General features: G+C 52.4%; 1 protein-coding gene across 4 annotated transcripts in view; it reads right to left on the bottom strand.

Moving 5' to 3' along the window:
- PLEKHG4 (pleckstrin homology and RhoGEF domain containing G4) overlaps positions 1-12,467 on the bottom strand; it is an 89,613-nt gene extending 77,146 nt beyond the window's left edge. For 2 of the 4 annotated variants that reach the window (XR_005831101.1, XM_040615195.1), the window contains exon 1: positions 11,809-12,467. Coding sequence is in view for 3 of the 4 variants with exons in the window: in XM_040615195.1 (XP_040471129.1) it covers positions 11,809-11,811 (3 nt within the window). In the remaining variant the exon portion in view is untranslated. The remainder of the gene's footprint in view (positions 1-11,808) is intronic. The other 2 variants (XM_040615197.1, XM_040615198.1) reach the window with 1 other exon arrangement.
- Between the last annotated feature and the right edge of the window lie 204 nt (positions 12,468-12,671).

The following is a 12,671-nucleotide window of genomic DNA, read 5'->3' as shown; positions in this document are numbered from 1 at the left end:
GCATCCTTGGGCAGCTGCAGAGCAAGGATGGCTGCAGCCTCTGTGTGCCGCAGATGAACACAAAGGCAACACTGCTTTTCAGTGCTCCCACCTACCCAGGGTGATCTCCCAGGGGCAGGTCCTGCCCAGGTGGATGGTGAAGAGTGGCTGAGCCTCAGAAGTCACCTTGAAACACAGAGGGTGAAACATGGCTTGGAGCCTGCAACAGCAGCAGATTCTCCTCTGATCATGGACTCATTAAACCAATGCACAATCCTAGGGATGGGACTGCTTATTTTTACTAATTAACTTCTCAGATTGCAAGGTGGCCTGAGGAAAGGGCCTCTGCAAGGGCTGCAAGAGGCCGCATGGTCCTGCTGTTTAATGCTGGAGCACAGATGGCCAGCCTCACACATCTGGCCTGCGGGCAGTGCCTGCTGCCACACACATGTAGGAGCCATGGTTTGGAGGCACAGGGAACTCATACCAACCAGCTCAAGACAGCAAGAGAAAGGCATAGCATCCTGCACTCCAGTGCCTGATAAACCTGGTCTAGAGCCCATCCTACTTACAAACCACATCTCTTATCTCAAGAGGCAACGACACAATCCTCAAGCAGGAACGAGGAGAAACCTTTGCAACCCAGGACAGCACCCGCAGAGGAGAACAAGCTAAACCCAGCAAGGATCCAAGGACAGGGCACTCCTGCCCTGGCAGACTTCCATTTCAGGCAGCCCACAGCAGCCCCTGAGAGCTGGCAGAGCCCACCACAGGAGCCTCCTCCGGGGACTGCAGATCTCAGGCTTCCCTGCCTCCAACAGCATTGCCACATCCCCCTCACAGGAAGGGTCCTGGACACTTGCTCCTTTCCAGCCACACAGCACAAACACTAACGGAAGCGTTTTCCAAGCAAGCCAAAGAGCATCTCTCCAAGCAAAAGGCATCTTTGGGACTCAAATGCTGCTTTGTCAATAGCATGGGAGGACCTATGAACTCCAGCTCCCTGCCACCACTCCGCCACACACTCACCACCCCCCTGAAACAGAAACATGCTTTTAAAATAACTCCTCCATAAATCAAGGTGCTAAATAAAGCCCAGGTTAAGGTCATGTCCGGCCATACCAGCTCTCACTGTACCTCAGCTGGGAACCAGCTGCTGGTGCAGGGGCTGGAGCACAGCGAGGGAAGCAGCACATAGGGATGGGATGGACTTCGTGGGCAGAGCGGTGTGATGTCAACAACCTAGCACGGTCCCAGCTGGCGAGGCAGGAGAGGAGGGAGAGCCCAGGAGGGCTTCACTGGGCTTGGATCTGAACAGGGGCAGAGATGAGCAGGGTGGGGTGGGCTGCCCTCCCTCCCCTGCATATAACAGGAACTACAGATGCTGTGAAATGAACAGAGCAATAATGGATGTTGTGGCAGAGCTCTGCTGCTCAGCCCTAAGAGCCCCTCTCCCCATCACAGACTGCAGCAAGAACCAGGAGTTGGGGACAGACGAGGTTACAAGTGCCTGGGCAGAAGTCCCGAGCCAGGACTAGCCAGCAGGCAGCAGGAAGAGGAGCCCGGGATCAGTCCCCTGCTCAGGGGACACATCACCTCTCCTGGCACAAGCAGCCACTGCAGGATGGGTGGGGAGCCTGCCAAGAGGCATCTGGAGTAACCAGGAGCTTCTTGGGCTTTTGTCAGTGCATGGATTGAATTTTCTGCCTCCCTTTGTGGGCACAGAGAGAGCTACATAGCAGCCTCAGCCACTGGGAACTCCTGCCATGCTACATTTCTTTCTGACTTGGGACTCAGCTTCTTCCTCTGTGGGACCTGCTGCTCACCAATTAAGTCTGAACCCTGGAGAGCCTCCTACGGGTTTGGAGACCAAGAAGTCAGCCTGCTTGGGGAGCAGAGAGGAGACCGCTGGGGTTACAGAGCTTGTGCAGCATCAGAATACCAGTGCTCTCCCAGCAAGCACCAGGGGCAGTAACCCAAGTGGCTCTGGACAATGCAAGTCGGTCCGGGGACGGGCTGCAACCCACAAAACCTTGGCAGCACTTTCCCTACAGCTTACCCCAACATCTTCATAAGAAGTCAGCGTCTTGCCTAAGAATTTTGTCTATAAAATGCTAAGTCTTGGTCAAGGAGACCATGAAGAGGCACAGATCTTCCCTGCTGACAGCCCAGGTGCTGTCTGGAGACTCCTAAAATCTATTAGCATGGTGAGGCCGGACTAACTGTTTGATTAAACCATGACTTATGGCAGACAGTGCTCATTTCTAGTGGGTTGGACGGGCCCACGTAACATGCTGAGGATTCATCCTGCAACAGGAATTTAGCTAAAGGACCTGCAGCTTTGCTCTGAGAAACCAGGACTGCCATCTGAGCAGCTGAAGAATGAAACTACATATCCCAACATGCTCCAGTGAAATCCAGTGCTTGCCATGGCTTGGCAGAGCAAGGAGCATAGCTGGGTGGTGGAGCAGAGCGGGCAGGCTGCAAGCACAGCGAGTGGTGCCATGGTACGCCCAGCTCTAAGTCACTGAGCGCCTCGGCTCCTGCTCTGTAGGGCAACCTTCCAGCAGCTCCCGCAGCTTTGCCCTCCTTCTGCCAGCTGCCTGGAGCCTGGCCACATCCTGCATGCACCCACCTTCTCCCCTCTTTCCCAGGCACTGACGGACAGACAGTGTGAAGGCAGGACAGAGGAGACAAGTGTCTGCAAAGGTGAAGGGAAGGGACAACCCAACTCTCCCACACCCCAGAACTGGAAAGTAGAAACAGCAGCGAAACTGGGAAGAGGCAGAGCTCCAGGCAGCACAGCGCAGCACCTGCCCACGGCCCCCAGCCAGCTTTGAGACTGGGGGAAAAAGGAGCACACAGCAGGCGCTGAGCAGGGCCGGGTTAGCTGGTCCCTCCACCAGCAAAGGCTGCTGTGCTGTGCTGCACTGCTTGGCTGGAGGCTGCTCAGCTCTCAGCTGACGTGAGAAACCGCATTTCCAGTAAAAACAGACCTCTGGGCTTTCCACGAAGCCTTTCCACTTTCTGACACAAAGCTGAAAGCCAGGCCTCTTTGCCTTTAAAAATGAGACATTTCTGTATTCAAGAAGGTCTTTGGCTAAAAACAAGACTTGTTTTTCTGACAAAATCTGAGATTTCCCACTCCATTTCTGCAGGGAGGAGGACCCTCCCAGCCTCATTTCCTGAGCCGCTCTAATCACAGCGGCAATGAGTTCAAGAGAGAAAAATCTTCCCAGAGCATGTGCCAGCTCCCCCCTCTGCTGCTCACTCTGAGGCTCAAGGGGAGGCTGGGAGGAGGGCGCCTGCCTTCGGCACCCTGCCTGCCTCTAGATGTTTTCGCTAAAATAATGTACTATTAAGTGGCGCAGCTATAGGCAGGCATTCCCACTGCTGTAATTACACCACCTTCCTGTGAGATAACCAGGAATGGCTCTACCTGCTCTTTGAGCTATTATTTTAGGCTTTTCAGGGAGTAAAGCACAGCACCCAGTTCCACTTGGAAGGAAAATGTTTGCCGTCTCACCCAGGCCAGCTTTGCTCACGGGCTGTACCTCTGAAAGCAAGCTGCCTTCTGCACGCCGCCATGGGTTCCCTTGCACAGGGCACAGCTGTACCCGGCTTGGCTCCCCTGCCACTGCGGCAGGCAGGACGGCTCCACAGCCTGTGGATAAACCAGCTCCTACAGCCTTGCAGGGAGTGGTGCTCTACAGACAGAGCTCAGAGAATCGTTTCCAGATGCCTCCCTCTGTTCCCCCAGCCCTTTTCTGGGTTGACGTGGCTGCTGCAGCCAAAGCAGCTCCTACTGGGCAGCGTGCGGGATTATCATTCCAGGCACTGCAGGAAAACAAGCGCTTGGAAGCGATTAACTCATGATCTCTCATTTAATTAAACAAAGGGAAAAAATGATGTATTTGCTTTTCGTCTCTGAGGTCCTGCCTCTGCGCATGCCGTAGGTCTGGGCGTGCTCAGCTGGTGAAAGGCAGGCCCAAAGCTGATCGATCCCCCTGCCAGCCCAGGGCTGGGTTGTTTTCACTCAAGGGGGTCATCCCAGATTGCTTTGAAAGCGAAGCATGACCTCCTGCAAGCTTCAGGGTTGGAGCTACTGCACAGCTACGCCAGCACAGTCCTTATGCTGGAGCAAAAGGCAGGAAATAGATGGCAGAGGCAACCTGGTACAGGTACATCCCTGGCTGTGCACCACACTTCAGGTGGCCAAGTGCAGGCATTGGAATATGGCAACACAACCAGCAACAGTCACCTGAGCCTGCTCCCCAGTCCCAGACCCTTGCAGCCCAGCAGGGTGATGACAGTGACAGAAGAAGCAAACCTGCTCTTAACATGCCCAAACCCCAATATTCACCCTTGCCAAAGATGTGTCCTGGCACAGTCATTCAGGGAGGAAAGCCTGTGCACCTGGAGAAGGAGAGCTTTCCCCAGCCCTCCACTTCCATGTGCCCCCAAGGGAAGCCGGACACGCATGGCGGCTTGCACAGCAAACTCTCTGCTGCTCAACAATCTCCAGACCTTCTTGGGGACCAAGCCTGACCAAACATGGCTTCCCAAAGAAAATGGTACCATATGCCTTCAGACACAGCAGTCTGGCACCTCTTCCCACCAGAGCTCTCTATTCACATTACTCCTCTCTACCCTTTCCTTTAGATTTTCATACTCCAGCTTCTCTGGAGCAGGGCCTGTGACTTTCTCCTTTGCCTGTGCAACACCCAACACATCAGAAAACACAACAGAAGCACAGCAGACAACTGCTGAACAGATTAAAGAGGCCAAAGTGGGGATGAAACATTGACCCACAATCCAAGAAAGTAATTTTATAGCCAGAGAGCAGCAGAACTGATTGGGGGTAAGCCTTTCCTCGCAGGGATGTCCTGCTCGCAACTGAGCTTTCAATGAACTGAGCAGGAGGCAGGTCTTACCCAGAGCACCAAATGAGCCTTGCTGCCAGAGACCTGTTACTTTCTATTAGCAATAGATCAAGGAGATGATAGAGGTGTTTAAAGGGCAGCTGAGAGAACAGACCAAAGCCCTGTCCTTAAACAGACATCTTCCAGCTGAAACAAGGGCCTGCAAGTGGATGAGAAGAGCTGAGTATAAAACACCATCCTACAGCTGGAGACCAGCTTATTTTGGTTTAGTTTAATCAAGGGATTAAGTCCTTAATCTGAAATAACTGTCTAAGCACAGATTTTTTTTAAAATATCATTGGCATAGATCTAACCATGCAATTCATTAGCAAAGTCATACTCCGTGTGATGCAAAGCTTTGGGTACTTTTACAACACCTTTCCCAGCAACAGACTCATGCTGGAAGAGCCTGAGCACGTGGCGGCTGTGGCTTCACTGCCCAGCATTAGCTGCATATGCCTCTCCCCCTCATCGAGCAGGGCTGTCCTCTTCATTCCCACTACCAGACTGCACAGGCTGCCCTGGCTTGGGCACTGACAGTCTGGCCGTAGTGCCACATGCCATGGTCCAGCCAGGGATCTCTGCATTCAAAGTGTCATGTTCCTAGAACAGGCTTGCTAAATTCTGTTAGATATCATAGAGCCAAGAATTTCCCAGGCCACTTCTATACAAGTCTTGGGACATTACAGCAGACTCTTTCCTTACAGGGCTCTTCTTGCAGATGTACTAAAATCTTTCTCTCTGCTACCCAACAGAAGAAATTGCTTGAGCTTGTTCACCTTATTAACTACTGTATTTACTCCACTCTCAACAGCAGGCATCTGGCAAGCTGACCTGAGCAGTAGCATCTTGTACCCCTTACAATTTGTGCCTAACATCTATCAAATAACAGGGCACTCCAGGCAGATGAAAGATTTGTTTATATCAGCCAGCTATAAAATACCCTGGGTAAAGTCTTAGCCAAACAGTTCAGCTCATTTTAACACCTTTTAGTCAGAGGCATTAGGCCATAGCCAACACCTCGTGTTCAGACACCCATCTGGGGGCATCTTACAACAGATGGACAGCCTCCTGTGCTCAAAGAGAAAATGATAATCCTTCAGCAGGACAGCTGACAAGTGCCAAAAACGATTGCCACAGGGTCAGCATTTAGATTATTACTTATGTGCCAGCGTTACACACATCTAGGCTCACAGTTAGATCTCATCCCTTCCTCTGCAAGGTGCATGAGCTGCTAGACAGGCTCCTGTGGGGACTGCTGGATTCTCCATTTCTTGCAGCCTCCACAATTGAGGGTGGATGCCTCCAAGAAAAGATCATATTTTAGATAAAGAGCTCCCAGACTCATTGTGGGAGCTAGGTAACACAGTATCCCATAACAGATGATCCGTAGTTCCTTTTGGCCTTAAACACACTGTATTACCACGTATTCATGAAATACAAAGTCCTGATATATCAATAGGGAACAGAAACTGCTGTGAAGCCGCTCTTCAATTCCTAGGAGGGGCTGGCTGACCACGTGAGAAAACAGTAAGTGTGCAGGGACCTTCCTTGAAGGAGCACATCCCCAGGCACCTCTGATATGAGAGAGCAGCTGGCAGCAGTGATCAGGTACCACCCCTGAGGAAGAGGCTGTGAGGAAGAATCAGCCAGAAGGACAGAGCAGGCAGCCCAGAGGTGACAGTGGCTATGCCAACTCAGCCCTGGGTTGCCACAAGAAGCATCAGTCTGTGCCCCACAGGGAGATGTGCTCCTGGTCAGAGGGCCCCAGATTTGCTCCAAGGCTCTCCAAGCTCACTAGGGAACCGACACATCCATGCTCAAGCTCTCCTGCCCCTGAGCAGGCAAGCCTGAGACTTCAGAGCCGAATGAAAGCATTTCCCCTATATTCAGATACAGTGCTAAATGTATGCCTCCTGGAAAGCTAAGTAAATCGGTTATAAATTCAATGCATTGCTTTTACTAAACTCCCGAGTTAGAAAGGAGTAAATACAGGCTTTTAAAGCTACTCTCTTTGTAGGGTTGGTTTTTTTTCCAAACAGAAAACAGTCTCACGTGTCCCATTATTTCCATACATATCAAAGGAGGGTGGAGATTTAACTAGTGATTTCTAAAAGACATCTTTGTGCACAGAAGGGATGTATGCCAAAATGTGGGTGGTTATAAGCCCAAACACAAAGGAGAATACATCCACAGGCATTTTTCCCCTTGATCCATTAACGGGTCTGCATACCAGCCTCCTGAGCGTATGAGAAGGACCTTGTTCAAAAGGTAAATGTATTCAGAAAGATGACAACAGACAGCAAATAATCCACATCCTTTAACCATGTTGGAGGCTCAGCAGCACTAGGTTTTTGTCAGGAGCCACTGAGATTTGACAGGCAGCCTCAGGGAAGGTGTCCTCCTGAAGGAACCTGCTCAGGAAGCCTCACAACTCCTTCTCCTGCAAACATGCCACACCTAACGCAGGCTGAAAAGCTCAAGGTGGACACCTAGCTCAGATCACCAGAACTTCTGCAGCTTTTCTTCACACCACGCAAACCACCATCCAGCCACAGCATCGCAACGCACTGGGGGTGACCACAAGGCCCCATGGAGGCTTCCCTCTACCTCCCCTATCAGCATCCAGGAGGAGCAGATGCAAGCCTTCACCTGGTCCCTGCTTCTCTTCAGCGGAGCCATTTGATTCCATTCAAATCAATGGCTGGTTGCACCAGTTGGAGCAAGGGTTCATCCTGGGCATCCCAGCCTGATGGCAGGATGGTAAATTTGAGCAGACAGAAAGCCTTTCAGATTCATTCTGTGCTGCTTTGATCTTGGAAGTTTCAGCTTGGTGTCCAGTGGTGCAAAAAATGGGATACGTATGAAACCAGCCAGGAGCACTTACCACAAGAAAGGCCTCGTTTCTTTTGTTAATTTTTTAATGAAAGACTAGGCCAGCCAACACAGATGAGGCCCTCTGTGTGGCAGAGAGGTATTAGCATGGTCAAAACTTCAGAGTCAGCAAGGGCACATCCACTCACTTCTCTGAGCTGCAACCCAGGTATCATGAGTTGTGCAGAAAGCGCAGAGCATCCCACCACACACCTTGCCCTAGCAGGCTGCCCTGGCTTTTTATTGCTCTTCAGTCAGCAACACGTCCAGCCCTGGTGCTGCCGCTTGCTTTTTCAGACCTTGGCTACATTGAGCTCTGCAGGACAGGAACGGAGGGTTCCATCATGAGTAGGCAGCCAGGAATAGGAACAAAAGGTGCTCTGATACTGAATGCCCACAGGTGAGATGAGTTTATAGCTTCTACAGAAGACACCTTGACTGTTTTAGCAGAGATTTTGGGCACTTTAGTACCAAAGGGACCTGTAGCCCCGTGTGTCTGTGACTTCCTCCCACACTCAGCACAGATGCTCAGGTTTAGGCTGTGCTCACAGCCTGTAGGATGGTTCAGTTTTGCACAGATTGGCTCCAGACAAGGTTACGTTCAAGGTGAAGCTAGAAAATTAGGCTCCAGGAACTGAACGGCTGTGACTGTACTCTAGTATTTAGAAGCAGGCATGCTGAGTGGCTATCTTTTCTGAAATGACCAGCAGCAAGATGCTTACAAGGTTGTCATGTTATGATCTCTTCTGCTAGCAAGATATACCCTCAGGGCTGACTGTGCACGTAGTAGATGGTCAGCAGCATGACCAGAGGTGCTTATGCTACAGGATGCTGATTTTCAGAAAATAAGCGCCAACACTCAGCGTACAGTCCTCCTTGGACATCTGTGGCATCTCACCGTAAGCACTTGCTGTCTTGCATTCCCACCTGGTACCAGAACATATTTGGCGATTGCTGGGAAGAGGTAGATGGACACAGCTGGCCTGTCACCTGCATTTAGCCATTATTTTTATTGCTACAATGAACAGCATGTTCACCTGCCCAGCATTTTTTTGAAAGATGCTAGGCAAAATGCACAAGTTGTCATCCTTGTTACCCCAGAGAAGATGCTTTCAAGCCACTTCCATGTGCTCAGGATTACGTCTCTGGGCTTTGTCTGTGTTCCAACATCTTGCTCATGGCTTTGGCACAGAAATAAAGAAAGAAGATCCCCAATGCTTAAAGCTCTTTGTGATTCCCAGACTCATTTCCTTTCCACCCCAGGAGAAGACATAACCAGAGGATAAAAGAAAGACTCTATTTTCTGCTGAAACCTATCTTCTCTCCTGCCAGCATAGAGGTGCCACCTGAACTCCTCTGCAAGAAGACACCAGCATTTGCACACCTTTTGATACACACAAGCTCTGCTCTACATGTCTGCGTGATGGCTGGAGACTTGGAGCGTGCCACCATATGAGAGGAGCAGCCCAGGCGCACAGTTGTGGGACGCTCACTGAATTCACACACTGGGTCCACAGTGCCCCAGCTCCCATTGAAAAGCAGCAGCAATCATCCTAGCAAGGGTGGAAAAGCAGCCCTGGGCTCCCTGGCCAGCCGCTGCAGCTTGAGCAACTTCCTGGAGAGGAAGCTGTCCTTCACAGCCTGGGAATAGAGGCTAGGAACCAGACCCGCGCACCGTGCCGTGAAGGAGCAGGGCTATTGCTTGCTTTGCCTCCAACCAACCCACCCACCCAAGAGCACAGGGGCTTGCATCTGCCTGGGTGGATGCACCTCAGGCAGGGCACGCTGTGTTCTGGCCATATGCCCTGACCATCTCCTGCGCCCCAGCCAGCATCAGGCACCAGGCAAGGTGAAGCTCACTCCACCTCCCATGGGGAAGAAATCCCTCCGTGGAGGGAATGAGGGGAGATCCCCAGCCATCAAGGCAGTGATGGGGTCACCAGGGTAGGCAGAGCCCAGCCAGGCTCCTGCCTTGCTTGCACCATGGGGTTTTCACAGCTGCAAAAATCACTTCTAGTGGAAGTGGGCTGCTCTGGCCTAGGGTATATTACACGTTTGGTGCTTTAGGCATCCTCCAGCTGCAACAACCCTCCGCATCTATACACACACCATATCATCCCTAACACTGAAACATGGCAGACACTCTGTGAGGAGGAACCACCTGCCTCACACAGAACAGGGCAGCCAGCAGTAGCACAGTGCCAGACCTCCATCAGAAGCCAAGCCTTTGGGAGTCCTGCAGACGGCCAGAGGCCACGGGGAAGTGTCATGCAGGCCAACAGTGGCCCACATTCACTTAGATGCAAATCTTTTGCTCTCAGGGTTTGATTGACTTACCAGGACACCACAAAACTCAAGTGAAACAGAACAGGTTGGAGCTACAGTCACAACTCAGCTGCTCACAAAAATGTACCTCCCAAAATGCAGGCTGGTCTAGTGCAGTATTGAGAACTGACACCTGCCATGGAGCGCAGGTACCCGTAGTGTGGCTAGTGCCCATTGCTGGGTCTGTAGCAGCTTGGTCTCTGGTTCCTGCTCTTTGCAGCTGCCAAGCCTAAACTCAGCACCTGAGAGGCACATATCCCTCCTTAGCAGCAATGCATGGTCCCCTGCATGCCCACAACCCGCCACAGCACCTGGACTGGCCGTGCCACTGCTCCACACAGCTTTTGCATCACACATTAGAACTAGGTGAAGGAGGACCTGAACTGGGGATGAAGCACTTGGGAATCAGAAAGTCACTTCCAGCTTGCAGGAGCAGAGTAGCAGCAGCCAGTCTCTGCCTCAGGCCTCCTGGAGCAGAGCTTTGCAATTGCTGGTCCAGCCCCTATGGCAAAATGCAGCCCACGGGACTGCAAGGGATGGCATCCACCCTGCACAGCTCCAGACAATCTCCTTTGATTTCAACTTCCTACAATAATCAGCAGAGCCAAAAAAATTGCCAGGAACATACTAGGCATGGAGTAAGGGAAAGAAGTCTCCTGGCTGAGGTGGAGAAGTGGAAGAAGCAAGATGCCTGCAGGTCTCCAGAGCAGCATGAGAAAGGGGAGTACACCACAGCTCTGACATGGGCACATGAGGAGATGGAGTGCCACAGGGTCCTCCGCAAAGGAGTTGGAGGGTGGCAAAGGGGAAGAGACAAGGGTCTGTAAGCTTAGCTTAGGTTGCAGAAACCAGAAGTAGGGCAATTCATCCTTCAATGAAAGCCAAGCTTCTCCAGGCTCGAAAGCTGAACTTTAAAGAGCAAGTCACTGCCAGGCACAACAGCAAGGCAAGCTCCTTGTCCCCCTCATGGACTTTGTTCCCTCTGCTGTGGAGAAAGAGCCCATGACACAGTGTGACACATCCAGGAGACTGAGGGCTGCTGGGCACAGGGATCCCAGCCCGAGCCCAGGAACAAACCATCAGAAGCCAGCCTGGTTCTCAGTGGGATCTCACCACAGGACTAGCAAACTCCCCAGCCTCTGCCACCCCAGGGCTAGGCACCTCTGCAGGGCAGCACCAGGGAGTCAGGGTGCTCGGCTGCCCGGCTGGGGTCACCAGTCTCTCCCCTCCCCAAAGAAGAATCCCCATGTGCAGAACTTGAACTGAGAGGGAAGGATCCCTGCCTGGGTGGGAGACAAGAAGCCGATGCTCTCCCCTTCCCCAGGCTCTGCAAGGGGGCAGTGCCCACAGCCCCAGAGCAGGGCTGGCAGAGAGCGAAGGCAGGAAAGCCCAGCATCCAGGCAGCCCAAAAGACAGGGCCCTGCCTGACCTGCCCCATCCCAGCTCCTAACTCCAGGACTGTACCCCGATAGGCACCCTGGAGGGGGTCTGTGCCAACAAAAGCCCAGTGTCCCTGCAGCCACCGTCCGGGACTGGCACCCAAGGGGACAGAGTGCCATCCGAGTAACGCAAAGTGCCAGAAAAGCTGGTTCCCAGTCCCGGCATGAGCACTGTGCGCTGGCTCCAGGCAGGCTGCCCCGATAGTAGCTTCATCCCGCACAGCCCTGCTCGTGCCCAGGGTGAGAGCCCTTTGCAGAGATTTCCTTACCATGTTCCTGGCCTCCTTTATTCCCCCTCACTTCCAAAGGCAGCGTTTTTTCTCTTTTTCCTCCATGTGTGCGATGGGGCGTCTCCTCTCCGTCTCTCCCCTCCAACTTGAACCACTGAAGCACTTTGAGTCCTGGACTGTAATCCAAGCCCTCACCGCCCCCAGCACAGCTCCAACTAATCTAACTCATGACACTACCGGGGCTGAGCAGGGGACCTCGGAGGTTTCTCTGACAGCCAACTCGAGCGCTGGACGGCAGAGGGGCACAGCGAGTGCAGGGTGCTGCGTTCCCCAGCCCTGCCGGGACCTTACGGACGCAGGCAGAGCCAGCAACGATCACAGGCTGCTTGTTACAGCATCGCAGCTATCTGCCTCTCTCAGAGCGCCTGGCCCTCTGCACAGACCTGCTTAATGCAGATGCTTCGTGGCAGGGAGCTACCTTCGCCCGGGAAGATCTGAAGAGCTGCTAGAGGAGAACAAGCCCACAGCAGGCATCCCGAGAAGGTCTCCAGCTTCCCAAAGAGGTTTCCAGCAAAATCCTCCACCCGCCTCCTCTTGGCTTGCTTTTCTCTAAGTCCAGAGAAGTTTCTGCACTCCGCAAGATCCTGAGGCAGCGCTGTAGGTTAAGCAAAACACTGAGAAATTAAAAAAAAAAAAAAAAAGTACTCTGAAATATTGTTTTTCTAACTTCTGGAAGGAAAACAGAGAGGCAGTGACTGCTTCAGGCAACAGCAACAAACTGCATTGGTATCAGGCGAGAGATGTGGAGACCTCAACCCCTCCCAAAGGAGGAAGTAATTTAACATGGCAAATTTCTCCACCCCTCCATTAATTGTTTGAGATGGCCAGGGGCCAAAATACTG

The sequence above is a fragment of the Falco naumanni genome, chromosome 15 (genome assembly GCF_017639655.2).
Source record: "Falco naumanni isolate bFalNau1 chromosome 15, bFalNau1.pat, whole genome shotgun sequence".
NCBI classification, from domain to species: Eukaryota; Metazoa; Chordata; class Aves; order Falconiformes; family Falconidae; genus Falco; species Falco naumanni.
Note: the sequence above shows the minus strand (reverse complement) of the source record. Positions and strands in the feature narration are given on the sequence as shown.